The 17,446-nt window shown below is 44.6% G+C and overlaps 1 protein-coding gene across 1 annotated transcript; it reads right to left on the bottom strand.

Moving 5' to 3' along the window:
* Nucleotides 1-2,253: 2,253 nt before the first annotated feature.
* LOC119393195 (normal mucosa of esophagus-specific gene 1 protein) lies at nucleotides 2,254-16,673 on the bottom strand. Its single transcript, XM_037660042.2, has 6 exons — nucleotides 16,658-16,673; nucleotides 8,851-8,914; nucleotides 8,374-8,455; nucleotides 7,325-7,410; nucleotides 4,578-4,638; nucleotides 2,254-2,533 (listed from the first exon to the last, which is right to left on the bottom strand). Exons 3-6 carry the CDS (start codon nucleotides 8,440-8,442, stop codon nucleotides 2,447-2,449), a joined length of 303 nt encoding a protein of 100 aa, XP_037515970.1. The 5' UTR covers nucleotides 8,443-8,455; nucleotides 8,851-8,914; nucleotides 16,658-16,673; the 3' UTR covers nucleotides 2,254-2,446.
* Nucleotides 16,674-17,446: the final 773 nt, after the last annotated feature.

Here is a 17,446-nt window from a genome sequence, read left to right as displayed (position 1 = left end):
AGCGTAACGGGATATTTCGGAGATACTTTTGCAATATGACGAAAAAAGTATTCCGGAATACAGATACTGCAATACAGATACTAGAATACTTCTTTTTTATTTCAAAGATGCTCGTACTCCGCAACGACATTTATAAGTGCAGCATAATGGTGTAAATATTGTTGCAGTGCATTGAAACTTTTACTTTATTTGTTTATTACAATACCCTCAGCGCCATGAGGACATCACAGAGGGGGGGGGGGGGGCTTACAAAGTACATAATTAGTAATAATGACATAATCACACATACCCATCGCAATAAAAAAGTACACTATTTCACAGCAACAGTAACAAGCATTGGGCACCGCAATCGACATGCTTGGTGACAACTAAATGAGCTATGCTAGAAATAGCATAGTTTAAGCAAATCACTCGAATCACTAATGAACGCCAGTGAACTAAGAAAAAGTATACATTTACTTTGCACATAAGATCAGCTTTGCTGAGTAGGTTGCTTTGTTCGCTTCTGAAGCAGGCTGTCTGCTAGACAGCGTCGATTCGGCCTCAGCACAAGACTCGCGAAAGAAAAACAGTCTATCTAGAGCTGCAGACGGGCACAAATTCGTGTTATAGTGAATAAATACCGCCTTCATAGCCGGATAGCCCTGGAGCGCGGCGACATCTCTTCTCGGGCCATTTAGATTCCGAAACACTTCCTACCTCACGTGGGTTGTTCTGACCGCTCAGAAACCCAAGTCGGTCCCCATCTTCGGAATCCTCAGCCGTCTATCCCGGTCGACGCCGGGTCAAACGACTGAGGATTCCGCTGCCCATATATGCCGGTCATAATTACACACGCGCAATGGAGCCCTATATGCCGAAACTGCACAATCCAAAAATTGGCTTCCTAAAATCACGTTCTTTGGGGGTGAGAGGGTGTAAGCCCTCCAAAGTTCCTCCTGCAAGCTCTCTAAAGAGACGTGGAATCAGGCACAGCTACTCAGAGCGCCCCATCAGAAACTACAGCAAGCACTCGTCGCCTGGGCCGAAAGGGTCACTCTTCAATAAAGGTGTCACCGCCACCGACGCTGCCAGCACCCATTTCATCAAGCCGCGCCAGGCGAAGTCGCCTCCGGCGGTGGGGGAGCCTGGTGCCACAAAAGACCGTTTCACGCTTGTTATCAATTAGGAACGCATCCTGACACGCTGGAGAGGTGGCTGAAAGCGCGACAAAGATAGCCATCTTCTAGTCACTTCCGCCGCGACTATGGGAACTGCTTTTAGAAGTGCCGCCGCTTTGAGAAATGAACGCACGAGAAGCATTGCAAAGCCTCTGTTCCAAGGCGGTATCCGCGCGGGGGGTCACGAAGTAATGGCTTGCCACCCGAAAAAAAACTAGGCGAGCTGCACTGGCCTTGAGAGACATCCACTTTCGTCGGCAGAGGCCGACAACACTGCCTCCGCGATTCTGCCGTCTGCGGCGTCGCGCGCTTTACCACATGGGCCATTCTGCGCATGAGGAGAAACCATCGCTGCTCTTTCTGTCGGCGACCGACGGCGCGCCTTTCCTTAAGAACAAATGAAAAAAAAAAACGTCATACCCCTTTGGAAACACGCGTCAACTCTTTTCCGAAAAAAAGAAAATGTAACGAGATACCCGTGTCCTACATTTTATCGCGATACAAGCGATACATCGTAAAAGTATTTCACTACTGAGATACAAATACATTTTTCAAATGTATCTCGATACAGAAATACAGATACTCAAAAGTATCTCTGAAATACTATCGCGATACTCTTGTATTGCGATACTGCCCAGCCCTGTCCAAAATGAATGACACCACAGCAGGTTGGTGCAGGAACTTCAAGGCGGCGTCGCCACATTCTTTTCCCACCTTTTCTCGCTTACAACGCGCATTTTCGCGGTAGAAGTTGCGATATATAATTGGTGAAGAGTGATCTACTAATGCGGCAAAAATCGTTTTACAGCGAAGCGTATGACTCGTTGATGGGATTTCGTCGTGTTCAGAGACAGAAAATCTCGGAAATAAATGAATAACAATGGGAAGGCATAGCGCGACTGAGGCACTTAGGGACGAACAACACCCGCCACACACGAGCGCTGTGTTCTTCGTCCCTTGCCTCAGTCGCTCTGTGCCTTCCTGTTGCTATGAACATACTCGCCCAGATCAAATTCTTACCATAAATTGAATAAACCAGAATACATTTCGTGACGAGGCTGAATTTGCACCCCCTCCCCCCCCACCCACCCTTTTTTCCCTCTGTTTGGGATGCCAGAAATGCAATTTTCGAGCGGTGTTTAATATGTCCGCATAGGAAATTGAAACTATAGGCTTCGATCCACTGAAGTTTTCTGTTTCCCCGATCACAGATTGGCTAGGTGCCTGAATTCACAGCCTACGCAACGTAAGACGCTATAATGGCTCGAGCTGAGCCTCACGAAGGCTCAGTGCGTAGATCCGATCTCCTTGCGCAGCTTCTCCACCTCGACGGTCCGTTGGTCAAGCTTCCAGTTTTTGTCCGTTGTGTAGAGCTGCAAGAGCAGTAATCAGCTAATTAACAAACAAAAATTTTCTGCAGCAACTCTCTAACACTTGAATTCAAAGGCCTGCTTCCCACTCGGTACTGCATTAAAACCGGGGACCGAACTTCTTGCGAGACATATCGAGCCGCAGTGTGAGACACACGCATTAAGTTACCTTAGCGTTCTCAGATGATTGTCTTCGTCTGAAGACATCATCGTGTGACGTCATCTGACGACGTCACGCGACGTCATCGTTACTTCTCCACACACTTCTCGCTCGGAGAAGGTCACCGAAAGTTTTGGTACCACTTCATTCACCTGCCGTGTTTCGTTGGAGATCTCCGCGCAACGAGACTTACGGCTTTCGCCTTAAGAGGTAAATATACTGGCTTGCGGCCAAATCGAAAAGAATAATCGAGAGCCTCTATGACTCTGCAGCTGTGACATTTTACTAGGCTTGTGAGAATATTCGAGCACTTCGAATATTCGAACTAATATTACAGTATTCGAATTTGCTTCGACACGAATTTGAATTATTCTAAATTTCGAAGTATTCGAAATGAACGAATAAACATACATAAACAGCATGTAACCCCCTGTAAAGGTGGTTTCACTGCAGTAGAGAAATGCTATACTGTGAGTACACCTATTCAGGGGAAATCCGCACTACCGCGAAGCCCCACTTCAAGGTTAAATGAACATATTACCCTCTATCCATTATTTTTTAAAGTTTGAAATATTGTTATACCGGCTTATATGCTCTACGTATAGTAAATTTTAAAATGTAATGTATTTTAAAGGTTATCACTTGCATTCTACCCAAAGTGAAATCCTGCTACTATTCTAAGTTGCTTTCAGTTCCCTTTCAACCAAAATTAATGACGTTTGCACATGCCTTGTTTCAATTTAAAAAAATGTTGTGCAGGTTAGCTGGGTCATGACCAATACGCTCATATATATATATATATATATATATATATATATATATGTATATATATATATATATATATATATATATATATATATATATATATATATATATATATATATATATATATATATATATATATATATATATATATATATATATATATATATATATATATATAATTTGCCTTGATGCAGTGTTGATCTAGAGCCACTACAGCGTTTTTGTGACACAAGCGTTGCTTTGAACTAACTAACTAACTAACTCTACATTAGAGTTGCTGCCTTGACGAAGACAAGTCTACTTGTAAAAACGTTGGAGTGACATTCCTTGTTTAACGATTTCTCAAACTATTCAGTTAAAACAAAAGCAGCTCGTATTTCACGATTGGAGCAGAGGATGAAACAGCACGACGAATACACCATTCACAATCTCTATGCACAGCCATAACCTTTCTTTCAAAACGTTTCTCTCTCTTTCAGATAGTAGTAGAGATGGCGCACAAACGCTGTTGTCGCCTTCGTTTCGAATACAGAAGGCCGCAATAATTGCTCTTTCCTTCTTAGTTTTTCCTTTTACTATGAACGTGGTTCATTTAAACATGGGAAAACATGCCCACTTCTCGCAATGGGTAACTAAGTGGCTGCCATATCCATTCTTTACGTTATTGAAGTGTTGACGAGCACGATCACTGAAACATTGTTTTGTCCAGGGGCGTAGCCAGAATTTTTTTCCGAAGGGGGGGGGGGGGGGGGGGTTGGACCCCCCCCCCCCCTTGGCTACGCCCCTGGTTTTGTCCGGCCATGGCACTACTGCGGTGAAACTTGACCCCCTCTAATGGTGAACCCTGCGCACGCCTACGCAGGTATTTTGCGCATGAAAACCACAGCTAAGGCATAGTTGAGGTTCGCAATATTATCTCTCGTGCTTTTTGGGAGCCCTACGCGTATCTTAGGGTACGGTACAGGAGAAGCTAAGCAAATTGAGGGAATGGCGTCGACTAAAATGGAATAATTACTGCAGGCGCACTATACGCGCTTCGAGTTTAATGACTCATCTCTGAAATGTGTCGGCTATAGAAAAGCTCGAATGACATATATTGTGTGTTGCATCATACATGCGTACCTTTTGTGTCTTGTCGGCGCTGTACCGCATCCATGACGGGATCTTGTCTTTTCTGCTGCACCTGAAATGATGAAAGAGCAACAATAAAGACACGCTTCGATAGGGTAATGCCACACTTGTGTTCCTCTGAGACATTTTTACATTCGTTGCGGCGTATCCCCATTCAGTAGTGATCGCCTATTTGACACGCATTTCTTCCACTATGTGCTCGCTGCTTTCCTGTCAAGATCGCTTTGTCCCACAGATAAGAGCACGCCCTTCGGGACCCGAGTATGAAAGCACGAAATACACCTGATACGGTAGTGTCGCGCTGCTAAGCTCGAGGGCGCGGGTTCGATTCGCAATCACCTGATTTCGATAGGGAGTCAGGGACGAATTGCAAGGACACCCGCGTACATTTAGCTACGCGTTAAAGAACTTCACGTGATTGAAATTACTGCGGAGCACCACACTTCGGCGTGACTGATAATAACATCGTGCGTGGTTTTGGCTCGTAAAATCCCAGAATCTTCAGACGCGCAAGATGAATGAAGATTCTTGTGCTCCAAAAAGTGGTGTTTGCTGTGAGCATCCGCGGGTGGTCGTTTCGGAGCGCTCGAGGGGCTCGTTGGTGGTCGAAAAACGGGAAACCGATCACGATCGGGTGGTTCGTAGCTGATTAATCGAATCCGATTTTGAGCACCAGGAAACTGTTGTACCGACGGCGAGATTCACTCTCGGATCAAGTGAGTTTTGCTTCCGTCACCACGCTTTTGCCGTATCGTCCGCTCAGTTGGGAAGCATGTATTTGCACCTTCGCAAGTTGAGGTCACGTGACCTGAGCATAAACGTCACGTATAAGACGTCATACCACCGCCGTAAAATTCGACTGAAAGGCAAGGTTCTGCCCCGACGTTGCACAAGCGTCGCTATTCTGCCAGTGTCAGCGGTTGACTCGTGTCACTGGCGAGCCAGCAACCTATACGCCGTGCCGCTTCGCGGTTCTCACTATTTTCTCAGCATCACTACTGCCCGAGCCAGGGTCGACGTGCCGCTCTACCAGTGACGTCACGCGTGACGTTTCTGATCGGGTCTCGCGACGCCGAGCTGATTTTGAGCGGCCGCATCTGATTTTGTTAGCTGCACCTTCAGTACAGTACTGAAGGTATTCACCTTCAGCATTTCAGACGAAAACGTTTGCTTTAATGCTGTGCTATAGCACACGACAGTGAGCGACACTGGCTCGCGAGCCCCGTTGCTACGGGATGCGGCGGCCGTGGCCATATTCTCTACATAGGGTGTCACCGGAAGTTTCTCTCTGCCTTCATGTTTTCCCCTGTCACTGCTCCTGACACGGACCCATGTTTCCGTTGTAGCGCGTTTTCCGGCTCAGATCTGGGCGTCTGGCAATGCGTGCACCGGACCGACCACATGAATTGACCATTACAGTTTACTGGCGCAAGAAAAGCGGCTGATATTACGGAAAAAGAATTGTTAGGAAAAAGAAAGCATAAAAGCAGGAAATATAAAATACAAACGCGACACGTGCGTCGCGTTTCCCCCAGTATGGCTATCCCAGGTACTACAATATGGCCGCAGTGTGGAAATATATCCAAAATAATCGCACAGGTGAATAATTGTTGGGGGTTTACGTCCCCAAACCACGATATAATTATGAGGGACGCCGTGGTGAAGGGCTCCGAAAATTTCGACCACCTGTTCTTTAACGTGCACTTAAATATAAGTACGCAGTCCTCTAGCATTTCGCCTACATCGAAATGCGGCCACCGCTGCCGGGACTCAATGTCGCGACCTTCGGGTCCGTAGTCGAGCATGCATAACCACTTTACCACCGCGGCGCGTCATCGCACAGGTAGACTTGAGATGAGCAAAACAAAACCACATCTGCAATAAGTCGTGCTGCGAATGTGGGTCACGCGGATGGACTGCTAGAACCTCTTTCATATCGTGCTTCGCACAGTGTAGCTAGGTAAACGTTTACTCCATTGAACACATTGGACATGGACAGAGAGTGCGAACTACCAACTGATTTAATGTTACTGAAACGTGGCCCCTTTATTTACTTTTCCAAATTCCACTTCATATAATGTGCTATTAGTCATTTGCGAAAAACGGCATTCACGCCGAAAATGTGTCTGCGAAAGATGGACGGATGGTGTCTATAATAATGCGTGATGATGCACGTTGAAAACATGGATGATTTAATGGTGACACACACACACTTAGTAATTGCTGCATAGCGCAACATAAAACAGTTGGTTTGTTGCCGCAGTGTCTTTACATGCCTGTGTAATAAAAAAAAAACATGCTATAAGCATTAGTGAATATTGATAAGAGAAACGGCTGGTTCTGTATTGCAATTACATCTCGTGTATCCTGTCCCTGCTCTGTATGACATGATCTTGCTGTATTCATTTATTTATTTTACAATGCTGTAGGTCATCCTCGGGCCTATGCAGAAGTGTGTTCAACTTGGAGCGCAGTTTAAAAATGGAAATAAATGAAACCATATTCACATTGCAAAGAACATGGACACACACAAAATGAACAAGAAATACGAACATTCTACTAAGACAAGCTATTAATATAAACAGGAAAACAACGTTTACATTAACTATGCAGTTTCAAGGGGCTGTACATGAAATACTGATAGGAACACTAACTTTATTACCAACTGAATTCTAAAATTCTAAATTATATATATATATATATGTATTTCCGCCCCAATACTCATGTCTCAAACTCACTGGACATCCGGCTTGGTCATCGTGTACATGCTGAAGCCGATGCAACCGAGGGTGGCCACTGAGATGATCGCGACAAGAGGGATCACCTGCAGGACCGAAATACACGTAACACAATAAGCGCATGTTGATTTCCTCCAAGAAGTTTCGTTATTGAGTACTTTGCAACAAGTAAATACATGTCGCTGTACGGGAAGACAGGTGCGCAAACACGAGCACAGGTAAAAAAAAAAAGAGGGACGACATTATCTCCACTGCCGTCCTTCTCGTTCTGCTCGAGAACGCTTTTGCGAGTCTGTCTTTGCGTACCATGTATGGCTACACCAAAAAACTTAACTTCAATTCGCTGGAAGACAAAAGAAACGCAACCTTCGCACTAGACTTCTTGAGTAACAGCATCTCGCATGACTGACTGATTATCAGTTAACTGAAGCTATTTTAAGAATGATAATTACTCGCTCTAAGCTATCATGGCGACAATTTTCCAAGGATACTACGAAGCGTTCTTACTTTCCTTTCTCAACCCATTATTAATCTTTCGTGCAATGTATGTCGAAGGTTTTTTTTTTTTACGTTGACATGAAATCACTCATCACAACGCGAAAAAAAAGAGAGGGAAAAAAAAGCGGCTATTCGCCAGCGTATCTTAACTCGTAGTTGATTCCTTTCCGAGAATTCGACCAGCGTGTCTTTTCCACTATTCCTAAAATCGATGCCTTAGTCACCAATTGCCTGTCCCTCCAGCCTGCATCTTCCCCTCTTTTGCATTGTAGTCGTGTACGCCTTTAGCATACTGAGATTGCGCCCTTTCGCATTGCTAGTTTAACGTACTCATTAACTGTTCATCATCACGACTGGACGTTTGAGCATAGGCTTGTACTACTTTTAGTACGTCTTCTGTTTGGTGTCATTACGACAGCTTTACTTTTCAATAATGCCATAGAAGTCATCAATATTGGCCGGTACTTTCTTATGAATGAACACAATGCATAAACGATAACCAAGTGTGGCCGAAATATTCAGGTTGAAAACTGTACGCAGTTGTTTCGTACCTCCTTGTGCTTTCTGAAGGCCTGGAGTCCAAAGATCTTCATTTTTTCGGAGTCCTTAATTTTCTGCATGGCTGCGGCTGTCCTGTGGTACAAGAGAAGAAAACACGGTTCTATTGGCCCAGCAAAAAAAAAAAAAGAAAAGAATAAAAAAAGAAAGAGAGAAAGAAACGCTCGTGTACATAAGACAATTAACGGTGCATTAAAAAATATGTTTGAAATGAAGCGGTAGTCCTCTGAAACCACGGTGTTTCCCACAGCTCGTGCGTTGCTTTGGACTGCTAAGATTAATTTAATGTAAATCACATTGACTTCCCGAAGAATGATACCAAACTTTTACGTGAAATAACACTGGAAATACTACTTATATTATGAAGCACAGCAATGATAGCTTAATGAAACTATAACAATCAAAATCGCACTGTACGTAATATGATATAAGTGGATAAGAAAAAAGAACTTAGTAGGAACAATAAATACCTCGCAAAAATTTGTGACCGGCCACGAAATCTGGAGCGTCCCCGGCTTTGCGGCTGCCGCGTTTCTGAAAGAAAGCCGCGCGAGAGTGGCGCTCGTCAAAGACAGATCTCACAACACCCGTCAAAGTGCAGGAAGAGAACGTCAAAAGGGAGCGAGGAGGAACAAGGCACCGAAATAGATTTTCGCGCTTGTATAAACGCTGCCGCAGGGGTCGCCCGGCTTTCGCAAGCGCTATAGCCGGCAGAGGTCGGAGCGACGAGCGCACGTGGTTCGAAGAGCTCCCGGTCGCCCTTCAGCGCCGTCAACGCTTCGAAGTCGACGCGCTTCAAGTTCAATGCCGTCAACGCCTCCCTGTCCTGGTGCTCGACTTCCCACGGCCACGCCCTTTTGAGAGACCTGGCTGTCAGCACGTAGCATCCTGCCAGGAAGCATCCATCGCCAGTGTGTGGGCCTACGTGACTGCAGCACAGCAGCTTGCCCTTTTCCTTTCTATCTCTCTATTTTACGACGAAAGCCTCAGATGCCTCATCAAACGCGAAAATTGACCGTCGGCGTCCCGCGGCGTTGGCGTCAACACGAGTGATGAAAGATATCATCGTGTGATGACGTCACGATATGACGTCATCATAACGTCACAGATCGCCAAAATGAACCCAGGGACTATGCAACGCTTTCGTGGAGAACGACATTCCGGCAACAGTTTTGCTCGGCATGACAACGGCGGACATGCCGGAAGCACATTTTTGTGTCGATAAACGTCGAATATTCTTTGATGATAAAGTTGAAAAACACGTAAAAGAACTTGTGGTTGGGCTAGTTGGTAGATCATTTCCAAAAACCTAATTAGAGCGCAATCACACGACACATTCACACCCACACACACACACCCACACACCCAGGCAACAGCCACGTGGTGTGTGTGTGTGTCTGTGGGTGTGAGTGTGTCGTGTGTTTGCGCTCTAATTAAGTTTTTGGAATTGAAAAACACGAGCGCTCGAATATCTGTTGGCACCGTTAAGATATTAGTGCCATCAATGGCACCGCGTACTCCATCCGTAACAGACCTACTCTATTTTTGAAACATTGAACAATTCAGCTGTTCTAAATTATTAGTTTTGTCCAGCACGACGGGTTTTACATTGGCGATCAACCTTCGGTGAGACATAACATCAACAAAAATGTTAATTATATTCCGGCGGCGGAATGTAAACTCTACGTCTCAAGTACCAATGCCCGGTGCTCTAACCATTGCCACAAGCGCATGCCTCGCAGGTAGATTCGAACGCCTATAAGAATGTTCCGCGTGCAAGTAAGCGCGTTACTTCGCTTGGCGCGTTTTCACAACATGGCGGAGTGTCGATAAGCCGCCGTTATGCTATTTGACATCGACAATGTAATAATAATTGTTGGGGTTTTACGTCCCAAAACCACGATATGATTACGAGAGACCCCGTAGTGGCGGGCTCTGGAAATTTCGGCTACCTGGGATTCTTTAACGTGCACCTAAATCTAAGCACACAGTCCTCTAAAGTTTTGCCTCCGTCGAAATCTGGCCGCCGGGGCCGGGACATCGACAATGATAATGGACACCAGTTGATTCCAGCTGTATTTTTTTAATTCTTGTAACAGGGCACTGATAAGCCTTGGAACTCTCACTAACTTGATTTAATTTCAGACATTATTTTTCGCGGGTGCGATATGGTAAAAAAAAAAATCACAGCATATCCACGGGGTGAATGATGATGAGTGGGGCGAAGCTACGGAGGGAATCATCTGTAAACCGTGAAACTCTTCCGTGAAATGCGCCCAGTACATAATATAAAGAGTGTGAAACATCGTGTATATATTAAACATCAAACTTTTATTGTACTGTTGGTTTACGTGGTCCCTTCATTATCACTTGTGATCGGTGAAATGCAAGGAAGAAGTCCACTCCCGAGCGAAAGAGCGCCAAGAGCGACCGCATTCCCCGCTCGCCCTGTGCGAATTAAAGGCAAGGCTAGAGGGAAGACAGGACGCGCGTTCCACGACGCCAGGTCGGTAGCATGCCCAACGAAAGCCAACGGAACGCGATCGTGCAAGTGCTCCGGCTTCGCATCGCCTCATGGTTCCATTTACCGTCCCAAAACCAAACAAATTGCTCAAGGTGTGCCTTGCGTTTTTCGTAGAAATAATTTCTTTATCATGTACACTAAGACGAAAAGTTGAAAGCTCACTAGAGTGTATCGCCCGCAAAGTATGTCTTTTAGTGTGATCTAACTCTCGTACGGCAGGGTCCTCGCGCCGTTGCCGGTCCACCTCGCCCGTTGACGATCGGGCGAGGTGGCTACATGCAACTACTACCCTACTACTACTACACTTTAAGAAAAACATCTGGTGTTCTTTCGTTCTGCTTTTACAAAACATCTGGCGTCTTTCGTTGGTTTATTTCATCAATCAACGGCGTTTTGAACAAAATTTTTATTGTTTAATCACGCACAGGAGAAATCTCACCAGGCACTACCTTGGAGGTAAACAATGGCTGCTAATGGCAATGAGAGACAGAAGAAGTCGGCTTTTAGCTAACACTTACACTTCTACTTCTACTAACGTTTCCTACTGGAACATGCCAATGGCTGCTAATGGGGAATGAGAGACAGAAGAATTCGGCTTTTAGTTAACGCGCACGCTGCGAATTTTTTATTGTTCAACAACGCACAGGAGAAATCTCCCACCGGCACCACCTTGGAGGTCAAAGCGTAAGACTTGTTACTCACTACTACGACCACTACGAGGGACGAACGGGTGCCGCCTTAAGGAGCTTCGCCCCTAAAAAGCATCAAAGCGGCAGCGATTGTCCTATTCAGCATGGACAGCTGACGTATACATGGAAGCTGGAATGACTCATTTCACAGATAAGCTGCTAGCGAGGCGAACAACGCTGACTGAGAGAAAACAGTCGAGACGCAGGCCGAGGCTGGATCCGGCCGCGACAGTGATGATGATGATGATGATGATGATGATGATGATGATTGTCTTTGTGAATGGCTCACACCCACTCTGGGGGATCGGCCAAGAAACGAATAATTTACAGATAAAACAGGTCACACATGAATTGTATTACTAATGAATTTTAGGATAGTTAGAATAAATGAATAATGCTAATTTAGAAATTCGAAATCAAGGCCGCCGTGATTAGATTAAGAATTTTTGTACAGCGGAACAGACATACCGGTGACAATGACCTTATGAGGAGGCTCCCAAGGATAGAATATTAGAAGCAATGAACTTCAATCTAACTCGATTAAACACCGCCTTGACAATGTTTTTCCTCAGTAAATTGAAGCGGTTGCATGATAAAAAATAATGTTCGACTGTTTCGTCCTTGTTGCAAAACGAGCGAAGAGGGGAAGGAGCCAGACCAGCTCTATGCATATAAAAAGTTTAGTTTCGGAACACGACAGCGTAATTTTGTAAAAATAACTTCCTATTTTCTTGTCGAACAGAAATTCCTATGCCAAGGGAACAAGGGGTGTCGATATTCGTTCAGATGAGTAATTAATGTTTTACCGGAGAGAGAGAGAGAGTGAAACTTTATTCAAGGGAAAGGGGAAAGGGGGATCTTGGAGCTTCTATGGCTGGAGTCTTGAATTATGGCACGCCTTCTAAGTCTGTCAAGAATTATGAGTGCTGACGTAGGAACAATTGACAGTATCGGACCACCGAGAGCGGCTTTCGGCAGAGTGTCCGCCATTTCGTTCATTTTTATCTCTTTGAGGCCCGGTGCCCAGATTAATCTGATTAAAGTTACGTGGGTGGGAAGAAGAAAATGAAAAGTACGTGATAATTGAGAATCACTATTAGCAGCGAGCGCTGAACACAAAGATAAAGAGTGTAACTGTGGCCACGCTTGATGTAGGTGGGCTGAGCTTTCGTAAAGCCATAATCACCGCTAGAAATTCCGCCGAAAATACTGCTAAGAAATCGGGAAGTCTTAATGAGAATGACCAGTTGAAGGTCTCGGAGAAAATACCGATGCTAGATTTTTCTTCGGATTGTGAGGCATCTGTAGCTATGATATTTTTGTAGATATTTGTTGTATTTATCCCCTTTAAATGACTTTGTAGTAGGCCGTTTAGTATAAGGTAAGGCCAATTTTTGGCATAATTTGGACAAAGGGACTCGTCTTCGTCTTCCTCGAGGCACGTTTATTCAATAATAATAATAATAAATAATAATAATAATAATATAATCTGGGGTTTAACGTCCTAAAACCACGATATAATTATGACAGACGCCAGAGTGGAGGGATCCGGAAATTTCGACCACCTGGGGTTCTTTAACGTGCACCTAAATCTAAGTACACGGGCCTCAGACATTTTCGCCTCCATCAAAAATGCAGCCGCCGCGGCCGGGATTCGATCCCGCGACCTCCGGGTCAGCAGTCGAGCGCCATCACCACTATAGACCACCGTGGCGGGGCGCACGTTTATCCAGTGTTCACGCGAGAACAACTTGTTATTGTTCTTGTTCACCTTCAACTATGGCTCACACCCACTGTGGGGGATTGGCCAAGAACTGAGTGGTGTTTAAAATCTTATAGTACTTTAGAATAAGGGAAGTTATAGAATAGAAACATTAAACATTTTATATGAAATTTCGGTGCTCGATCAAATGCGTATATAAAAAAAAATAAAAAAGCTTTCTTTGTATTAGTAATAGATAATCAAATAAATCAATACCCTATTTTTTTAAAATATATGCATGTGATGACACAGGAGGATAGTAATATATATTAGCCAGTTAACAGATTGGTTTCATCGAGGTAATTCCGCACAGCCACGCAAACCTTCGCACTGGAGAACACAGAAATAGTAGCGCCAAAAGACAAAATCAAAGGCACAGATAAATTCATTCCAATAACACGTAAAGGTCAGGGTAAAGGGTAAAGGTCAAGGTAACAGGGTTTTTCGTGCTGTAGCAAATCGCCTGCAGGTCAAAAAGAAATGATCGATAGTTTCTCACCACGGAATGCGCACAGTGGAGAAGGTGCCTGACCAGACTTGTGTTGGTAGAAATTTAGATTCGGTACACGGCAGCGCAGCCTCGTAATTGACACTTCCAGTTTACGGGTTTGACAAAATGATCTCCTCCAGGGATATAATAAGTGCCGATATTCGGTGGAATTTGTTAGTGCTGAGTCTGCAAAGACTTCCATAACGGCACGCCTGCGAAATCGTGCAGCCGTCACATAAGCGGGTGGTACGGTACAGTGAAATCGGTCCACTTATTAACGACTTCGCTAAGAAGTCGAATATTTCATTTAGGAACAACCCTTCATGTCCAGGCACCCAAACTAATCAAACTTTTCTCAGATGCGCGGGTACTAATGCGCGAAAAGCCTTTGTTACGTGGGAGTTAGCACCAACAGAGAGTGCAGAACAGAGAGATAGATAGTCTGTGATTACAACAGCAGATGTAATTGCTGTATTTAACTTGCGTAAGGCAACTTATCTCTTCGTTTTGATCGGCTCTTGAAAGTCTGGTTGTTATGTCATACTTCGAGTAAAAAGATGTTAACGTAGAAAACACAGAAGGTGCAGAGGATTCCCAAGCATCTTCTTGTGATATGAGAACACGAAAAGCATTTCTCTTGACTATAGGTAGTTGTTACGGGAAGAGGGAGTGGGTGTTACAAAATGACGTTGCCGTGCTGTGCTCAAAGAGGTAAAAAAAATCTGGAGTGGTAGGCCTCGCAACGCCTCACCGCCAAAAGTGAAGCCAGTTTTTGCCTCGCATCCATTCGTTACATCGCTAATGTACAAAACGAACAGCAACGTCATAGAGAAAAAAATAAGAAAAACGTTTTCATATTATAACGTGGTTAAGAAAAATTCTGTAGTGGTCTATATTTGGTTGCACACTTTAATGTTATCGCGGAAAACAACAGAGGTACTGAACTGGAGCGGCCGCACAAACTCACCATAGCTGTTGAGTAATGGGTGCGTTTGAACGATGAAAGAGTATAGTTGAGTTGATGTGAACAATCAATGTATATAGTGAACGTCATAAACACATTTCGGGTGATCTGCTGTAATCCTTGTTTTTTTAACGTCAATGCCAATGTGTGCGAGCGCGCGCGCGCGCGCGCGTGTGTGTTTGTGTGTGTGTGTGTGTGTGTGTGTGTGTGTGTGCTCGTGCTCGCGTGCGCGCGCTCTCAAAGCTTGAACCAGTCGTAAACATGCAATGCCCTTTTTTCTGACGCTGCCAAGTCCTTGCATTGCTTGAGTCACCGGCGTCGTCTTTATCGCTGACAAGGCCATTGCCTTCCCAACGTCATTGCCTTCCCAGCCGCCAGCGCCACCGTTCTGAACCCGATTCACGAGAAAGTTGACGCGCGAGCTCGTTTCGCGCATTTGAACGTATGTGTTTATTGTTATACTTCGTAGTATTTCGGCTTCGATCGGTTTTCAAGTGCTCACGTTTTTGGCAAAACCACATCATCATCTTGTCACTTGGCAAGACTGCCGCGTCCAATTAAAAAAAAAACAAACGAACAAACACAATAATGAAAGCGAAGAGCTGCCGCTGTTCTGCCTCTTACGCACGTCTCTTTATGTCCGAAAATGATGATTCTCAGCTCATCGCGGTTAAGGAATGAAGGAAACATTCTAGACTTCTTATATGCGACGCATAAAACTCTTTCGTTGCAAATCATTTTGGAACAATTTCAGGTTGTATGCCCCACGCATTCGAAGTTTGTCGTACTTGTCCTATTGTTCACGTAAACATGTCCTATTATTCAGTAATAAAAAGATAAGATCCGGGTGCAATTTACAGTAAGCTAGCTGTGACTGCGCCAGCTGATGAAAACCCGCTTGGAGACTTGTCAAAAAGACTGAACGTTAATGTTGTTGATGTAGTTGTTGTTGCTGCTGCTATAGGTGTGTGCTGAATGGTTGTGGCGTATAAAAAACATTGTAGGAGATTGGTCATGAATCGAGTCAGTAAGAAAAGTGGTCAATAAAAGGGGAATTTCCTCATTATAAATTGCAACACGTATTATTTTAGTGCCCGCATAACGAAGAAAACATTTACTACACTCATAATTAATGATATGGCCTTCTGGCGCTACGCACGACAACGCTGGTCCACTCTTTCTCGCCAGTGGCAAATCTTGAGCAAGGAGTCACAAATAAACATATTTCAGAACAGAACAAGGAAAAAAGAAAAGAAACCAAAGAAAAAAGAAAGAAAAATTGTGATGGTTTCACTCGGACCACGTGGTTATTGACATACTAAATAGTGTGAAGCGTCGTACCTTTAATTAGAACGTTTGTATTTACCAAGAAATAAAAAAAGTTTGTCATTGTCATTCGTGACAACGACAACGACAAACTTTTTATTATGTCTTGTAACAAAGTTAGTTAGTAACACAGGCTTAATGACCTGAAAGCGCACGTATTGTCAGAAGCGCTAAGTAAAAAAAAAAATTAATTTAAAGCGCTTCTTTTGATAGTAGCCACTTAAAGATATATTTATTGAGCGTAAACATTGGACGATTAATATGTGATGCAGCGATGCGCGTACTTCAATCATTTAGAAAATAGCTGCTTCAATGAGGGACGGTGTATTGCTGAAGGATAGTTGCGAATCGACCCCTGCTACATGCGCAACAAATATTTAATATATTAAGTATTTTCATCAACGGTGGTTATAATTACGCGCACATGTTACTAATAACCGTGGCCTCCGCGATCAGCACCGGCGACGCGCCGTTACTCGTTGCCAGAGCCAACCTCGGAGGCCACGTAATAACTCAACATACCTGGGAGTGTTGCTGAAGGCGTCCGAGTTGGTGCTTACTCGATGCGATAGACGCCAGAAATGACCGACTGAATACGCTTCCACGATGTTTCAGACTCGGGCAGAGGCGAGAAAACGCGAGCGCACGCCGATTGGCTGAAAGCGCGAGTTGCCGAGTGAACGGGAAACGGAATTCCGCGGGCCTCACCTCTACGCGACGTAGAAAGAGGAAGTGCTGCGAGCAGAGCTTTGTGCAATCCGATGTCAATGAGATCGTGTTCCGCTGCAACACGCATAGTTCAAGTACTGCCCGCGTATAAAAGGGCAAAAACACACAAACAAGGCAGGTCTTGTTATCGAAGTGCGGGTGCAGGGAGCGACTTGCAATTGTGTTGGAATTAGCAGTCTGGCTACTGATTGATATCTTCATAGTGATAACGCTAAAGGGCGAATCGACCTGTCCCAAACGCGTCGGTTTTGCGAGACTGAGGAGTCATTGTATTAAGCTTCAGCGTAAACACATACCATTTTAGACAAAGGTGTTTTCAACGAGTGCTGTGGAGCAGTGCTTTATGGAGAACGAATAGCAGGGTGAGAATATATGTTTTGCTTCTACACGGGAGGCACTGCAGTGTTTGCAGAGATGCCACTTCGATTCAACGAATACTATTTTCAATTCGTTGGCGAACATAGCCGACTTTACGTTAAGTGTCCTGTAACCTGCTTTCAAAGTATACATGTGCTCCATATGTGTGTGTGTGTGGGGGGGGGGGGGGGGAGGGATCGCATGAGTTTGGTCAGTAAAGAGGAA

Source organism: Rhipicephalus sanguineus, chromosome 5 (genome assembly GCF_013339695.2).
Source record: "Rhipicephalus sanguineus isolate Rsan-2018 chromosome 5, BIME_Rsan_1.4, whole genome shotgun sequence".
NCBI classification, from domain to species: Eukaryota; Metazoa; Arthropoda; class Arachnida; order Ixodida; family Ixodidae; genus Rhipicephalus; species Rhipicephalus sanguineus.
Note: the sequence above shows the minus strand (reverse complement) of the source record. Positions and strands in the feature narration are given on the sequence as shown.